This window comes from Serinus canaria, chromosome 5, assembly GCF_022539315.1.
Source record: "Serinus canaria isolate serCan28SL12 chromosome 5, serCan2020, whole genome shotgun sequence".
NCBI classification, from domain to species: domain Eukaryota; kingdom Metazoa; phylum Chordata; class Aves; order Passeriformes; family Fringillidae; genus Serinus; species Serinus canaria.
The window spans coordinates 2,825,817-2,843,900 of NC_066319.1; the positions used below are offsets into that span (position 1 = coordinate 2,825,817).

The 18,084-nt window shown below is 42.2% G+C and overlaps 1 protein-coding gene across 1 annotated transcript in view; it reads left to right on the plus strand.

Annotated features, from left to right (window-relative positions):
* Window positions 1-18,084, plus strand: part of KIAA1549L (KIAA1549 like) — a 130,017-nt gene that overhangs the window by 83,246 nt on the left and 28,687 nt on the right. Inside the window, exons 12-15 of the mRNA XM_050975897.1 lie at window positions 2,229-2,419; window positions 6,154-6,281; window positions 15,240-15,418; window positions 16,974-17,191. Of these exons, the coding sequence (XP_050831854.1) occupies window positions 2,229-2,419; window positions 6,154-6,281; window positions 15,240-15,418; window positions 16,974-17,191 (716 nt within the window). The remainder of the gene's footprint in view (window positions 1-2,228; window positions 2,420-6,153; window positions 6,282-15,239; window positions 15,419-16,973; window positions 17,192-18,084) is intronic.

Below are 18,084 nucleotides of genomic sequence, written 5' to 3' on the forward strand. Positions count from 1 at the left end.
AATCTGGTGGTCTCTCTCTATCCATTTATTATTTCAAAAGCAATATTAGAATCTCAGTCCTTCAGTCCTTGTCAGTATTTTGGATGTATTGGACATCTACATTTGCAGTGCTTCAGCTGTGCCTGGTCGTGATTTAGCCTTGCCAGTTCCCTCCAGGGGTGGCAGAACCATCTGCTCCTGTGGGCTTTTACAGAGCAGGGATCCAAGAACAAATTTTATTTAATGCAATATGTCTGCTGATGAGGATGACTTTCTCAGCTCTCCTTTTATTGCAGTTTGTTACTGGACATGGTGGTGAGTAGAACTCTGATGATTAAAATAATCCTTCATTTTCTTCCTGTGGCAGATCTGAGCTGGGACACTGCAGAATTCTTTAGTATTTCTCATGTCCTGCAGCTTCTGGTTTGGTTTGTGTTTGGAGAGGTGTTTGGTGGTTGTTTTTTTTTGCTTTTTTTTTTTAAATAAGAGATGAAGTTGAAACTTATTTGACTCTTTCAAAGGCATGGAGGGAGAAGTAACTGATTAAATCCCCTCTTCTCTCTTGTTACCTTTTTTCAGAATATCTAGGGGTGTCTTAACTGACACTTAACATTTATAATGAGGTTGAAAAACAATATTTTAATTAACAATATTATTATGTAGGATGTTGTGCAGAATTTCTTCCTAACTGTCCTTCACACAGCTTCTGCTTCCCTTGCTTCATTTGCTTTTTCTGTAGCTCATTTGGTGGCTGTTTTGTGATATCCTGCTTGCCATGGAGGGGTGATGGTGAATTAGCATTTCTCTGATATATTGCAAGTTCCATGGGGGTGATTTGTGGAGTTGTCTGCTCTCCCTTATCAGCATTAGCCCACTCCTAAATGCACTGAAGCTTTTTATCAGAGGAATGCTGAAGGATGGAAACATTAGGAACCATTAGCCTCAGTCTGAGCAGGAGTTTGGGAATGCCATGCAGGTCCACACAAAGAAAAAGCAGTTTTTATGTTTCATAAAGTGAAAAACAGCCCCATTCTTTTCAGACTGAGATCACCTGCAAAATGTATCAGAATTTAGAGCTGCAGCCCAGATTTAGTAAGGGACACAACAAGAAAAAATGCTTTTCAGAGCTTGTCTTTTTTCTGTGCCAACAGCAATTTTTATTCTCATGCTGATTTTCTTTTGGAACTAAAATATTCAATGATGACATGACAGGAACCTGGAGTAATCAGTCCTGAACTAATTCCAGAGTATGTGTGAGGTTTAAAACCTCCACTTTCTCAGCTTTGAAGTGTTCTGTGGTCCTCTCTTAGCATTTTGTCAATAGTCTTTTTACTTCAGGAAGAGCAACCTTCCTGGCTTTGGTAAGTTAGTTTTATTTAGTTTAACAAGAACACATTTTCCAGAGATGGTCATGAATTTCTTTGAGTGATTTATTTTTCATATTTTTTTCCCAACAGATAATGTGGGTTGGTTTTGTTGTTGTTTTGGGGTTTTGTTTGTTTGGGTTTTTTTTTTATTTTTTTCCCATTCTGTTTTCTTTCCAACTGAAAATGCAGTTTGGAAAGTCAAGTTTTGTGTAAATGTTTAATTTTTCCATTGAGAGAATCCACCTTTCCTTGGCTGCTTTGCCCAGAAGGCATGTGTTAGTTCTGCTGGGCAGGAACTGCCTTGTTGCAAGGCTCTGGTGAAATGCCACTTCCCAAGAGAAAAAAGTGAAGTCAGTAATATCCTTCCCAGTAGGCAACTAGCAAGCCAGGGGAAATCTAATTTCACTGATCTGAAAAAGATTATTTTCTAGAAAATATTGCCCATGAAACTTTCTGATGTGTGCCTGTTTTACTTTGGCTTGACTGGGAATAAATTACTCCCACCCTCTTTGAAAGCACAAGGGTTTTGTCAAAGAAAGTTTTCTGTAGGGTTTTTTTTTTTTTACTCCTAATTTTTTCTTCCACATCCTCATTCTCCCACTGTCTGTCAAAGTAATTTCTGGGGGTGTTACAGCAGGGTAAGAAAGGTTAGCCAAGGTCAATTTTATACTAACTAATCATGTTTAAAATGTGTGGAATGAAGATCTCATCAGAAAATTGGTTTCCTGTTGGGTATTCACATTGTAATCTATGTATTTTTACCTGTCACTTATGTAATAAAAAAAGTTAAGGAGTAGTGAAAAATTTTGCATTGAATTTGAAAATTTATATTAAATCTAATCCACGCTGGAAATCTCTGTTATTTCCCCTTGTTTTTTGCAGCCAGTACAAGGCTTTGACTATGCCAAGCAACACTTGGGCCAGCAGGGAGCAGAGGATGAGGTTTTACCTGTGACTCAGGAGACTGTCATCCTTCCACTTCCAGTCAGAGATGCTCCTGTCTCCCAGGAGAGGGAAACGACCCAGGATGGGAGCACCATCAAAACTGCCAAATCCAATGAAACAAGGAAAAGGTATGGGCTGGCAGCTGGTGCCTTTCCACACAGGGGTTAAATAGGATATGTGCTCTGGTTGCTGAGAGGTTTGGCACTCAGCTCTGTGTGTGGCAGGTGGCTCCTCTCCATGATGTATCCTTGGCATGACACTGGTCTGTGCTGGGTGTGTAAGGTTGCTGCAATATTTGAGGTAAAACCAAGTGAAGTCTTAGCAAGGAGGTGAAGTGGCTTTGGTGTGAATGTTGGTGCTCCATAAGAGATGAGCCCAAATGACACATGTAACATGAGCACTGGTAATTTCTCAAGGAGCCAAAAGACAGGTCCTCAGTCACTGTAAATTGCTGTCACTCCACTGGCAGGCTCTACCACTTCACAATTGGACCCAATGCCTTCACCAGCAGAAGGGGAAACCCCAAACACCCACTAAATTATAGAAGACCTCTAGATCCAAAGCATCTACAGCAGTACAAAACTTCAGAAGTGTAAGAATAGACTAGATAATGTCAGGGTCTAGGGTGAAGTGTCCCAGGTTTGCACTCTTTTCATATGAAGTCTCTAGGATTGTAGGATCATGGATTCAAGATCCCCAGGGAGCTATGTGGCTCCTCTTCTCTGCTGCAGGGTCCAACACCCACCTAACTCAACTTTATCTACCTTATTTTAAAGTCTTCCACTGGTGGGATGATCACAACTTCCTCCAGCAATCTGTTCTCTCCTGCCTTTCCTGTTAGGAAGTTTTACCTCATGTCTGCCCTCACCCATCAACAGAATAGCTGAATATTCCTTGTCTCGGTCCTTGCAGGCCACGAAAGCAGATTATCCCTTTATCCCAGCTGTTTTGCATGCTTTGAAGCCAGTTTTTCCTTGATCCATTCTCCTTGGCATTAAATGAGAGTGGAGCTGAGTATAGATTGTGAAGGGAAGAGAAGAAAACAAACCTGCTAGACAAACAGCCTGAATAGAGGTAACTGTTGTTGTGTAGCTCACAGGCATTCCACAGGCCTGGCCTCTTGAAGGGATTTGATAACATGCAAGAAAAGCAGCTGACTAATGCAGAGAAATTCTAGAGAAAACCAAGCCTTCCTAGCTGAGTCACCTCATCTTGTCCAATATTTCCCCCTTTGGAATAATAGAAAAGCTTGGAATACTCAGTGCAGTATTGCTGCACACTGTGACAGGGACATGCTGGAAGGGGAAGGTGTCAGCCAGCATGGTGTGGGGCTGAAGGATAGCAGGGGTGGGTAGGCATCCCCAGTGGTCATCAGCTGAGGTTTTCCCTGCAGAAAGAGAAAACCTCAGACAGAAGGATCCTGAGCTAGAGCCTGGTTTATCATATTCCTTTGGCTGTGCAGTAAATCACCTGGAATGTGGGAAGAGCTGTCTGCAGGGTGTACCAGCAGAGAGGAGTGAGCCAGCTGCAATTGGATGTAAACAGTTATTCTGTCATTTAATGCCAGTGAGGTGTTGTTCAGGATACAAGTCATTACAATATGAGGGTTAGGTCTATGTGAACCAAACAGCATCTGTCCCTTTCAGAGCCTTCCATCCTTTGAAGAAACGACAACTTGAAGATGATCATGACACCCATAGTGGTTGCTGGTGCTGGGCAGGTCAAGTCTTTGCAGGAATTGTACTTTAAAATGTTTTGAAGCCTCTCCACACACACACACACAAAAAGTAAACCAGCCCTGTTAATTAATCCTCTAACCAAAGTGATTAAACACTTCACTCAGTCCTTTAAGTGAGCACAGAAATCCCTCACTTAATCCGCACCATTTTAAACAAATGCTGATAAGAAAACTTGATCTAGGAAAGTTATTCTCATTATAAAATGTGCTGAACCTTGGTGCCCTTCTAAGCAAACAACTAAGAGTTAGTTTTCCCTCCTTCAGGGTGATTGCTTGAGTAAGTAAGAACATGTAGAATTTCAGTATTTTTGATTCCCAGGAGCTGTGTCTGGAAATGGAATTTAATGGTTGCTGAAGATGAAGAAATATTTCTTGCCCTTTACATATTTGCTCTTTCATTCAGGGTACTTTACAGCCTGGAAAGGTCAATTCAAACCAGACAGCCATGAAGTGGCTGGTAACTGATCAGAGTATCTTTGTTATCACCACTGAAAGAAACTTCTCAGTTAATAATATGAGGACCACTTAAAAAGGATGAATATTTGGATTAGTGTCACCACAGAAATCATTGTGCAAGCTATCCATGCTCACTTCTTTTCTGTGTTCCCAAGTTGAGCAGATTTTCTTCAGGTGTTGGTCTGTCCCTGGATGGATCCTTTTTACTGGGCTGGGATTATCCATTTAGCAATGACAGACAGGTTTATAGGGAGGAATCCTGCTTCTCAAGAATACTTATTTTCAATAAAATTTCCAAAGGAAACCCTCAGGCTGGACTGACTGGGGTTGCATGCTGAATTCTCCTAGAGTCCTGTAGCTCCAAAGAGCCTGTCTCAAATTATACATATTTCCACTTAGGCTGTCTGCAAAAGGGAATCCCCAAGAATTGCTTTTCTCATGTTTGTCCCTTGCTGTTCTGACCACAGTAAATGCTTTCTACTTACACGGGACAGGGTGGCCAGACCTGGAGGTAAATGAATGTTTCAAGATGATGATACAGTATTGGCAATGATTTACAGGATGGTTCTGACAGTTGTTTTGTTTTAGTACCATTTTCTGGTTATAAAACCATTGTGAGAGCAATAGAATTTGATTTGATTCTTTTTCTCTGTAAATGGAAGCCTCTGTGCCTAGGCCCATTTTTTTTCTCTAATGTAACCTCTTTACATCACCCTGTCAGTGCCCATGACAACTCAGTGGTAGATTGCAGATAGATTTGTGAATAACTACACAGGTCCTGAGGAGAGTTTTCATTCCTTTTGTGGCAGTTTCACATGTGGAAAAAAAAAAAAAAGTGACTATGTCTGGATGTGGACTAGCACCAAATGTACTATTATGTACTAGTGGCCTGCTTTTGCCAAGTTGTGCATTAGGATTTGAGTGACTTGTGCACCCCAAAAATCAGAGGAGCTATTGTGGGAGCTCACTCCCAGCACAGCCCAGAGCTTGCTGCTCATTTCTGTCCCTGCTCCTTGCTGGGACTGAATACGCAGTAGTTCTTTCTGCCCTGCCATCCCTCCTCACCCTGGGCAGGGACCAGTTTCAGGACAAGGATATGCAATGGCTGATTAAAACAAGCATTTTCTTAGAGGTTTCAGCCCATGAGGGTGCTGGTTAAACCAGGGTATGTGCCAAAAGGAGAAAAGGAGAAATTTCTTATCAAGTTGTGTGTGCATATGTGCAAAGTGAGTGAGTGTAGTTTGCATTGTGGCTGACAACAGCTGACTGTAAATGCAGGCTGAATAATAAAAGAATCGATTTAGCCATGCATCCTAAAACAAAGGTCTACTTTATTTTGTCTGGGTTAATGACCCTGAATTGACAACGGGACTTTTTGTCCTCCGTGGTGGCACTTACATCATTGTGGGGGTTATGCATGAGGATCAGTTGCATTCCAAGCCGCCAAGATGCCCATCAGCCCTGAACTAATTGGGAAAGTCGTGCTCACCTCCCATCACTGTGCTCCCACCTTTACCGTGTTGCTGCGTGCTGTTTCTATTCTGTCTCCTTTTGGTACCAAATCAGACCTGAAAACTCAGTGATGCAAACCATGCGAATGAAATAACCTTGAAAAGCGGTTGAGGAGGGAGAACTCACGTCCTGCCTTGTTGCTATGGTTACTTGCAGCCGCTCCCCGAGCCAGAACGGCTCCATCCTCAGCAATGGGTCGGGAAAGCCCAGCTCCGGCCGGAGCTCCCTGCAGAAAGTGACGGCACCGCAGAAAGCGGCAAAAGACGAGGGGAGGAAAAGGAACGGTGAGAAGGGTTCGTTGTGCTCACTCCCACTGCCACACCCAGGCAGGCACCAGTTGAAACCAATTTCTTGTACCCTCAGCAGTCCCTGGGCATTTTGTGTGTGGTCATTTGTTGGGTTTTCTTCTTCCCCTTTACTGCTTTAACTGTTTCTCCAGATCCCATGAAACATCATGGTGCTTGCTCTTTGCAAGTTTTCTTTTTTGTTTTTCCCCCTTTTTTTTTTTCTTGGAATACCAGTAAACTAATGAAGACATGATGCTTCCTAGTAGGATTTACAGTTTTTTTTTTGTTTTGTAGATCCCTAAGATATTAATTTTCTCTGCTGCTAAGCTAGCCCAGATCTGATGAAGATGAATTAATTAGATAAAAATTAATTTGAGAAAGTGTGAAACATCCGGTGCTTTGTCTTTTCTCACATCCCTGGCACACCTGTTTGTCATTAACATTTACTGACAGCCTTTCCTGAATGCACCTGGGATGTCACCCTGATGTTTCTTACAAGACCTTAGTTGATGGTGGTGACCATGTGACTGGAGATGGATCAGTGATGATCCACGATGGATGAGAGAAGTACCCAGTCCTGTTTCTTCCTTGCTTTTCTTCTCTTTGCCTATTTTTCCTGAGTTATAGCTTTGTTCCCATAGCTATGTTTTCCTTATGAATAGAAAACTGGCTAACAGGTTCTAAGTTTCAAAGGGGTTAATTATTTTGTCACTGTATGAAATGTAGCTCATTTTACAAGACAACAGCATTTGTGTTTTCTGCAGTTCAAAACTGTAATTTATGTCTTTTTTCTTACCCATCCAGGAAAGCCAATATTCAAACCAATGCTAAGTGCTGCTTACATGGGTAGACAAAATATTTTAGTGAAGGTATTTTGTGTTTGGTTAGGTTTTACATCTTCAAAGAAAATTGGTATGAACTCAGGTTTGTTGTTTTTAAGAATTGACTAGCACCTAACATCCTGTCTTCTGATCTGGGCTGTAGTGCATTTCTAGAACATACACATGCTACCTAAATAAACCTTTGAATGTAATGGAAGGAAATAGTGACCCATCATTTTAAATCTTTATTTCGTTAAAATTTAGGAGAAAAAAATTAGGAGAAAAAATTTAGGAGAAACCTGTGCATGAGACACCTCATCTGCCCTCCAGGTAGAGACTTCATCTCCTTGTGGTGGAACTCTCTTCACTCAACTGCCATGGCACTAAAAAGGGTCACCTGGTCATCTGTCAGAGATATGAAAGGGATTAAATACCTTGTTCCCTGGTAAAGAGAGGAGAACTTTTTAGCTATAGGCATAACTTTTAATGTATGAGATTTTTAGGAGAGTTTCCTTAAACAGCCCTTTCAGAACAGCTTCTGAGAAGGAGGGTTTGGTCATGGCAGATGGAATGACCTCCCCTTGTCAGAATTAATGGAGTTCAGTTTGGAGCTGTGTGATCCCAAATGCCTATTGAAATTAAAATCCAAAGCCTCAAGGCACCCATTATTTCTCATCACAGAGCCTGCCCTTGGTTTCCCTGTGCTGTGATTACAAACACCATTGTCAGGTCGGAGTTTGTGCTTTCTGCAGGGTTTTAAATCCACAGAAGGTGGTGTCTGTTCTTCCTTCCAGTTTCAGAAGGAAGCTGCTTTTCTCCCAGTTGTTTGCCTGAGCCTGCTCCAGCTCTCCAGCCTGGCTGGTGGCTCTCACACAAATGTTGGCACAAGCAGCAGCAGATTTTCTTCTCTGAGAAGCAGCATCTTCAAACTGGAATGAATCCCTTGATGGTCACATGTTGGATTTGGGGACTCCAAGTCAGAATGGCTCATTAGTTGCCATAGTTACAGACCAATTTTAGATTCTATTTCTTGCTGACATTTAGTTGCAGGGAGGAATGACAGCACTGGATGTTACCTCAGTATTTAAATTCTATATGGCTTGTATCAAAATTGACTCCACATGGAGTTTGTCAGGGCTGTGAGTGAACAATGTGAAACCAGCACAGACTGACAGGTTTTGCTTCAGGACTTGATGCTTTGGAGGACAAGGAGAACTCTTTAGCTGAGCATTATTTCTACAGAAAACACAAAATAACTGCTTGAATCAAACAGTGGTAAGATTTTGTAATATAAAGCATGTTTTTTCTTGAATAACACTTATTATATTAATAGGAAGTTTTCTTTCTAAAAGTTAATGACTTTTACATTCATTTACTTTAGGCACTTAAAAAAACCCCAAACATTTTTTTAAAAGTGCCTAGTTATGTATGTTAGAGGACTGTAATACAGATGAATCAGCCAACAGAGGTACTGGCAGTTTCTGAGATGGGTTTGTGAGAGAATGTGGAAGAGAAGAACAGGCTATTAGCAGTTCTGCCCATCATTTATCGGGCCAAAAATCATTCAGGGAGGAGCAAATGGCTGAACCCACTCAGACCTAGAGAGCTAAAGCAGCCCACAGTGCAACCTTTCCTTTCAGCAGCTCCTCACTAAATGAAGGCAATGAAATTGATGTAGGTTGGTTTTCAACCTTAAAGTGCTTGATCTTGCAACCTTCCCATTAACACCTTTGGAAGAGTGTGAGTGTTTGCTTCTTTTTTTAGAGAAAACTGAAAATTTTGATCTGCTATCAATTCTTAATGAAGCATATGACTCCCCAGCTTGTGGAGAACTTGTGAAGTTAAGAACTTGTGTAGTTGAGCTCAGGTTTATACTTAAACCTCACCACCACAGGTGGAGATGTACAAGCAGCATTCCCCAAAAGTCAGACTTCTTTGTGTAAGAAACCTTCCCCAGCTGGACCAGTTTCTCATTTTCCAATAATTTGGACAATGTCTTTGAAAACAGAACTTTTCAGAAGTCATTCAGTCAAGGGCCTCACTCCTTTTCAAAATACCAGTCTCTAAGATTATAATTTCTTTTGTCCAGGCAAAAGCTGTCTACAGGAGCAAAGTAGCAGGGGAAAAAATTGTCCCTGTTATTGGTTTAGCTGAAATCAAAGGGATTTTTGGATGTAACTCAGCCAAGCTATGATACATTGCCTCCTTTATTCCACAAAAGCGTGGGCCACTGGTTTTCACTCTGTCTGATGTGGCAGCTCAGCATCAGAGCCTGTTTTTCTGAATTTCTGAGCAGCTGTCTGTGGTGACTCAAAATAAAGGGAAATATGGCAACAGCAATGTTGTCTGGTGGAAATTTGGAGACAGAGTTACATGGGGGAGCTCGTGGATCCCAACAAACATCCAGCACCCTTCTTCTGCCTTTTTTTGTGCTGTGTGAAGTACAAATCAGAATGGAAAGGGCTGCTTCCAGAGGGTCATGGCCAACTGGGACAGGTCTCTGGAGGTAAGATCCAGACAGAAAGAAGCCCTCTGCAGATTTGGAGTGAGATTATTCCTCTTCACGATGCCTGTGTCTTTGAAAGGCTCAAGAAATCAGAGTGCTGGGAAGAATTTGTGGTGTGGAGAAAGAAGCCTGTTCTTTTCATCCTCCATTCCCTCATCTTGAAGCATTATTTTCATTTGCCCCCAAATGGGTGTTAACTGGGGATTTCATCTGACTCTTCACCTCCTCACAGCAAACTCCTAGGCTTTTTGGAGTAATTTACTACATTTAACCAGAGGGGGGTAAAAATCCCAAAGAATAAACAAAATCCACCTGTTCAGCTGAAATCCTGTGCATTGGCACCAGTGCTATTGAACCTCCCAGAAGCTTTACACATTGATTCCCTTTTCTCCCAAGATTTCAGCTTGTGTGATACAGACTAGTTCTTCCCCTTACTGTTTCCATTTCTTCCACTGCCCTTTTTTTTGTTGTTTATTTGCTTTCAATAGTGAGAGCACAGTGACCCTGCTAGCATCCTGCTGGTGACTGAACCCTTATTTTTTCTTCAGACTTACTCAATGTAATTTTTTTTTCCCTTTTTGGTTGCTGTTTTCATGGCAAGGAAATTCTGCATGCTGTATTGCTAAGGTGCTTGTTGCAGCAGATCTCTGAGGGATCTGGGATCTGCAGGTGGTCACACAGTTAAATATTTCTTCCTTCACATTTGCCTTCCCCTCTGGATGACTTTGGCTCTCCCACTAATGGAGTCTGACAGGAGTTTTCATCCAAGCAGTAGTGTAAAGAGCATGTAGATGTTCATGCCATCAGACCCAGTGGCAATGTGGATGGCTGGGATTTTTCACTAATATGTCAGCACTGAAGAAGACAAATGTACAGTTTTATTGTGCAAACAGAAAACTATTTTTGCAAAGGTTTTTAAAACTCCTAGGACACAATTTCCTCATAGAAGCTTCTGTTGTAGGCTCTCATGTCCTCCCTGTCTTTGTGTGTTCATCATCCTTGTCAGTTAAATAATTTTCTTTTAATTAGTGAATGTACCTACTAATTACAGAAGTGTGAGCCAAGAAAAGGGGCTGGTGGATTCACTAGAAGCATTATGAAATATGTGGTCTCTTTTTGAAAGACTTTGATGTTTAAAAAGATGAGGCAGATGTGGTTGGAGAAGAAGAGAACCAGAGAGAGAGATCTTTGCTCCTGCTTATAAGGACAGAAAACCTTCACAAAAAGGGAACCAAACAAGCAGCTGAGGGACAAATACTCAGCCTGTGTACACAATTTCATTGGAAACCTGCAAATACCACTTTGGAGATCTCAGATGATCTGCTCAGGTGACTCCTGCTTCAGGATCCCAGGCAGAGCCAGGACTGCAACACTTCAGGCACATCACCAAGCATTCAGCAGATTTTACACCTAAGGAAATACTGTCCAGGAGGAATCATGAGCTGCTTCCTTTAGTCTGTAAGCCTTCTGCTTCTGAAAATACAATATTTGTGCTGTTTGTGAGAGGTTTAGCATTGCAGTGTCTCAGAGCTGGGTGTAATTGTGGAAGGGGGTGTGTGTACACAAGTGTGTTTTCTGTTACACTGCAATATCTTACAGAGGTATTTCTGTCCAGATAGGTTCAGATGCTAATGTTGGGAAAGTTGTATTTTACTTATAGGCCTATAAACTCCTTCAGAAACAGATTTTTAAAATTATTTAAAGCTTCTTTTTGTATCTTTCTGGAGATAGTCATCTACCATATATCATCCAATAACTTGGATTATATAGAAAAAAGTCCATTTTTTTTCTTTATAGAGAGATTTTCTCTAAAATGAAATTTAGTTCCCCATTATTAAATCATATTCAGGAGTCAGGATTTCTGTATGAAATACTGATACCTGGACTCTTTCCTAAGGAGCTTTTTTAGATAGGTGACACTGCTTGCTCTTTGTCAAACTGCAGGTATGTACTGTAGGTATGGTTACAATGTTTGCCTTCCCTTCATCTAAAATAAATCTTCAAAAATACTTCATTGAGTGAAGTAAGAAAAGGCAGAGCATGTCCACCTTCTTGCAGGTGTTTCCCAAGTTTTGGCTTTATGTGTTTTTCTCTATTGATGTCATTCTTTTTCTGAGGCCTTCCAAAATCTTTCTGAGCAGTACAGCACAAATCTTTGTTTCAGATGTTTGGCTGGAGGGTTACCTGATTCACAGGTAATTTAAATGTCCTTAATTTTATTTATTTTTTTTTAAGTACAAGTATTTCAGTCCTTTTTTTTTCTGCATTCCAGCATATTTGGATGAGGGAGAGGGGAGGAAAGACAAGGTAGAGGAAAAGAGAGAGGAGACAAGGAATCTTCCATGGCCTCATTGAAATCTTTGCCTGACCAAAAGCAAAGCATCACTTTTTTTTTCTCTAAATTATTAACTAGATAAAACCAGACTACTTTACCTGCCTAAGTGTTTTTTAACCGTTCAGAGCTGCAGTCCCAGAGCTCCTTTTCCATGGGACCAGCTGGTCACAAGTGGGCAGCACCACCTGCTGGCATTGCTGGCTGGAATAGCTCAGAGCTGCCAGGAAACGGGAGGACAGCATCCCTGGGGCAGACCTCGTGTTCCGATGGCTGCAGAGGTGTTGAGACAGAGCTTCAGGGATGCTGCTGCTCCTCAGGTGGCACCGTGATATTTTCTGAAAAACTCCTTCACCAGGATTTCTTCTCCTGCGAAGATGAGAAGCCTCAGCTTCTCCATGTTTTGCTGCTCTGGAATGTGGGCTGGAGATTGTTTATCCAAACATGTGAATTGTTTTTAATTAATGGCCAATCACAGCCAGCTGTGTCAGACTCTGAGGAGTCATGAGCTTTCATTATCATTCTTTTCTAGCCTTCTGATGTATAGTTTCTCTTTCTTTAGTATAGTTTTAGTATATCATTTATTTTAATATAATATCATAAAAAAATACATCAGCCTTCTGAGAACATGGAGTCAAATTCTCATCTCTCATCTCATCCTGGGGACCTCAGAACCCCACACTCAGAGACCCAGTGCCACCCTGCTCTTCACTGCACCTGGCACTCGATCTATCCAGAGCATCAGTGATTGCTCTGGATAGATCTTCATCATGTGCTGCAGCCACAGAAAGATTAAGAGGAGTAATTCCATCTCAGTGGATCATGAGATATCTGGCACAAGGTGTTTCAGAGGTGGGAAATTGCTGTTAAGCAGTGATTAAGTTGGGGTTTGCCTTTTTCTGCTGCTGAGATTCTGAATCTCTGTGCTCACACAGTGCAGGCAGGAACAGAACTCCACAATAGTGCTGGAATGCATCTGTTTGAAACAGAAATTTAAAACATCACTTTTAAACCATGTTGCCAACTATAACAAGCCAGGGTGATTATTGTGAGTGACTATAAAGAATGTGTGGGCAGTTTCCTGAAGTTTCCTGTGCTGGCCAGTTGCTCACCCATGGATGGACTGGCCCAGGGTAGGGATACACAGCAAAAACAAACTCCAGGACTTCTCCAACATTTCTCTGGACTTCCTCTGGTTCGTTTTTAAAAGTTTGAAGGTTGTTATGGTTCAGTCATGTCATAAATGGTTGCTGTACATTCTCTTGGGAGGAGATGGATGGGAGCAAAGGATGAATTTCCCAGTGCTTGCTACAGTTCCCTGCCCTGTTGTAGCAGTGTGCCAGTGGCTGCAGATCACAGGCTCTCTTTATCACCTGCCAGTGAAAAAGGGGCAGGGGGGAAAACACCTACTTTTACACTAAAAATGAACAAATGCTAAGGTAGAGTGGAATAAAATTCCAGTTTCTAGTCCCATTTGGCTCTCATTTCCATGCTGGTAGCACTGCAGTAGGGGCAGGAGTTGTGCTCACCTTTGAGAGGGCTGATACTGAGAGTGCTCTGTGGTATTAGTGCTCCCCATCAGAATTAGCTCTCATCTGTGGTTTCTGATTCTTTTCACCATTAATTTTCCTTTCCTTTAATGAGTCCTAGAGGAATTATCTTTCATTAAGAAAAGCTCTTGGTTTCTGCTCCTGAAATGAGGTCTGAGGGGACACGCCATGCATCTGCAGGTAGCTGAGGTCTTTGTGGCTACTGGGTTTCAAAATGCCCCCAGGGAAGAACATCCTTGCTTCACCTTTATACTCACTGTAATGTCTAACATGTGGTCAGTGCCAGGTGAGGATCCCCTCATTCCCTGCTCCTGCTGCTGTGGTGTCCTGGTGGTCCCTGGCAGTCTGGGTCACTGTCACTGAGCCGGGCTCACAAGCTGCTCACTGAGCACACATATCTGGAGGGTTTGAGCAATCCCAGGAGGGACAGGGCACACACATCTGGAGTGTTTAAGCAACCCCAGGAGGGACAGGAGCACTCAAGACCCACTGAAGTCTTGTGGTGTTTGGACACTTCTGTGGAGCTGCAGGGACAGTATTTAATGACACAGTGATTTAACCCATCTATTGCTCAAAAGCTCAAGTGGTGCCAGCTGCAGTCACACTGAGCACAGACAGAGATAATGAGCTTACTCAGTGGGTTCATGTTTTATGTTACTGCTGTCAAATATTTTCTTACCAAAATCATTGGCTGTCTAAACTGCTGAGTTTATACAAGTCCATTGTAATTCGTGCAGTGATTAAATATTAAACTAGATTTTATTTTCAGAGGAAATAAATTTAGAGCAGACCACTTTGTTCTTTAGCAGAGGATCTCTGCTCCTGTCAGCTAGGAGATGGAGCAAGCATTCTTCCCTCTAATAGCATAATTATTCAAAAACGTTTGCAAGGATCTCTTTGTAGAATTTGTGCTCGTGCTTTAATGTCATTCTTTCATTTCAAAATGTGGGTAAGATTTTTCAGATTCAACAGCTGACAAAGGGATGCAGGTTTGCAAAGAAAATTTGGAGGAGAAAGGGCCCAAGTGCATGTGGGAGATTTATTTATTTATATAGAAATCTAAAACTAAAGATGCTTTGCCATGCCATTTAATTTTAAAGATTTACAGTAACCTTTTTCTGGTTCTTAATAAATTGTAACAGTTTAACTTCACAGAGACCTGAAGTAATGCTTGAAAAGCAAAAAATTAACATAAGGTTAGATACCGTAAGTTTCATAAGCATTTTTAACACACAGTAGAAAATGCTTTTATTTTAATAAATGGCATTTTTAACATTAATAAGTTTTGAAAAAGAAACCTATTTATTTTAGCAAATTTTGAGTATGCCCTTGCTCTTGCAGCATAAGAGAGAAAAAAAGCTGCAGTCTTGAGTTTGATCAGGTGTAGCTACTGATGCCTTGGCACGTGGGCACCTGAGTGTGTGTTTCCATGTGAAACCTAGAAAAACATCTACCTTAACTGTCATTGTCATTTTCATACCATTTCCTGCATCATTCTTCTCCTTTTTTCCATCTTATTAGCATGGATTGGAACCTTCTTTGGGGAAGGGACAGACAATCCTTTGGATACAAAATGTTTCCTGTGCTCTAATGGGATGTTTTTCCCCGGTGTAAAGGTCTCCCAGGCCTGCACCTCGAGTGCACTGAGCACATCATTAATCCAAAGCGTGTGCTAGCTGAATTTCCCCTTGAGCAGGCAGCAGAAATGTCTGTGTCTTTGTGCTGAGTGAGTTTGATGTGCTCTAGTGGCTGTGAGTGATGAAGAGGAAGGAGGGATTCTCTTTGATAATGTGGCCAAATCTACTGTGGACCCCTTCGACACGTCCTCGGGCTCGGTGCAGCTCATCACCATCAAACCCGTGGCCCTCCCTGCTGTCCATGCTGCTTCAGAGAGGAGCCAGGAGTCTGCCATCATCAATGGGGAGGTAAGGACTGCCTGAGAGGTGTCTCCAGGTGTTTCCTTGGCTACAGCCACAAGTGGAAGGATCTTAAGCCTGTTGGAGTTGAGGGCTGCTAGGAACTTCTCACCTTTACGCTACATAAAGTTCCATTAGCACTGTGGGTGCACAGACCTGAGAATTTAAGATCTGCTCTTTCACAATGCACCTGTGAATGCCTGCGACCTTGGAAGAGGTGATTTTCTATATTCCTACCCTCCCAGTGTCCCTCTCTCCTATTTAAAAAAATGAGTAATGAAGGCAGCAGAATAACATCTTTTCCTTTGTGAATTCTGTAGCTGAGTATGAAAATATGCATGGATCATCTGGGTGCCAGGCTGATCTTTCTGTACTGAGCAGTAAATCTCAATCAGAGTGAGAAGGGGGGGCAGTGGGACCATGGCCTTGCTCTGCACTCCAGCCTGTGCACAGAGAGTGCAGTTGTTTTGAAGGAAAAAATGGGATGTCACAAATGTCTGTTCCAGATGCTGGCCAAAAAGCACGCTTTCACTGCAATACTTATACTCATGTTTTGATGTAGATTTAATCAAGACCAGTCAATTTACAAAGGACTGAGGCTTTTATGCAGTTGTTGAACATGATAGGAACAAGCCACAGAGGTGCCTTCTTTACAAACTCACATTGCAACAGTCATTTAAACAGCTAAAAACAGTTTAAAAGCAGCAGGGAGGGCTGCTGCCAGGGACACTGTAAAAGAGGTCCCATGTGGGCCTGGATTATTGCAGCCTGTTGTGCTCCATTTCATACTTGCATTTTAAGTCCTGTTGTGCCATGTAGCTTCCAAACTTGGAGAAAGGCTTATTTAGCCGAGAGCTTATTAGCTTTCAGCATCTCTTTTCTGTAAGGCAGCAGGATGACACTGCTGGTACTGTCTGCACCCTTACACACACACTTCCTGTAGTTTGAGGAGAGTGTGGAATTTGACTCTGGAAGCTCAAGTAAATCCCTGATTTCCAAGTAACTTGCAGTTTGAAGCAGAAGGGGAGTTTTTTCAATGCTTAAGAGAAACCATGGAACTAAGCTGTACCAGGATGGACAAAACACCCCTTTTTAAAAGGTTCCTCCCCAAGAGGAGCCCATAAGAAAGCGTATAAACAAAATGAACATTTGATGGCATTTCTCTGGAGTTCTTCCCCAGCCATCAGTGGTGACTTATTTCAGGTTTTATGTAGTCAGGGGGGATGTCTCTGTACCCCAGCAGAGTTTTCACGGGTGAGCTGTGCCCCGAAGCACGCGCAGCACTGGGTCAAGGCAGTTGGCTGACACCACTCGTGTTTTTCCTCAGTGGGTGTCTCTGAGTCACTGTTGTAATGGTACACAGTTTTTTTAGGCTAAAATTATTTAACCATCTGCCAAGCCATAAAAATGCAGCGACTCTGTTCACTTGCAGTTCCTCGCTGCTTGCAGATGGCACGGTGTGCTACAGAGGGATGACACACGCGGCGCATCAAACACGCGCTGACGAGATCCTTTGGAGGTAGCCAGCCTACCAGCAGCCCTGAAACATCTTCTTGCCTTTCAGGTGAACAAGGCTTTGAAGCAGAAGTCTGATATAGAGCACTACCGCAACAAGCTGCGCCTGAAAGCCAAGAGGAAAGGGTACTATGATTTCCCACAGGTTGATAATAGCAAGGCGCTGACAGACAGAAAAAGGATGTATGAGAAAAACCAGAAAGAACTGGACCACATTTTGGATCCTGATGCAGATGTCTCATCTCCATTTGCTGAGCCTAAGAACAGGTGAGACTTTTTATTTACAGTTCTTCATCTGGGAGGAGAGTTGATGTCCTGGGAATCAGAGGGGCCATTTTAATGAGCCAGGTGTTTGTTGTATGGTCCCTGGTCCCTTCTGCTTTATGAAGAAAATTCATACAGCCCATGGAAAACATATTCTCTGGTAAAACTGCAGTGTGGATAAAAACAAACAAATGGAAAGAAAACAAATGAGGGAAAGGACTGTTGCAAGTTCTTGTGAGTCATTCTCAAAGGTAAGCAGAAAAAGTGGTAGTAATGTTATTGTTGATACTCAGAGCAGACTTTAGGCAGGAAGTTAGCATCTGAATTAGTTCTTTTTCAAAAGAACAGTGGTGTTACTATTTTGTCACTATTTTAATCTGAATATAACTATTGCAGAGGGCATGAGATAGCAGAACCAGTGCATTGTCCCTGTAAGTCCTGCAGTGATGCTATCTGTAAGATATTGTGTGTGCCTGCTATTGGTGATCTTCCTGTGCCTTTAACAGAGAAATTCATAATTTGCTCATCTGTCACGTGAAGCTGGCATATTGTATAACGTTGCCAATGTTTGATTAACACTTCACTGTCTCCTGAGGATGGCATAGCAGTAGCATTCAAAACCCCATTTTAGAAATGAGGGGGAGTGCAGGTGCTGATTGTGCCTGAGCTGCTGCTGTGGGTGGGTGCTCTGTTGCTGGTGCTCTCTGAAACACAAACTGGCACATTGGAAAGAGGAGATCACACCAGTCCTACCCCAGGAACAGCACAGTGTGCAGACTCCACTTTCTTGGATATTCTGGAGGCATGAAGGATGGTAAGAGAGTGTTCGCCCTTACACCTTGCACAGGAGGGCTCTGGTTCTTACTGTAATCAGGGACTAACATCAATTGATCCAT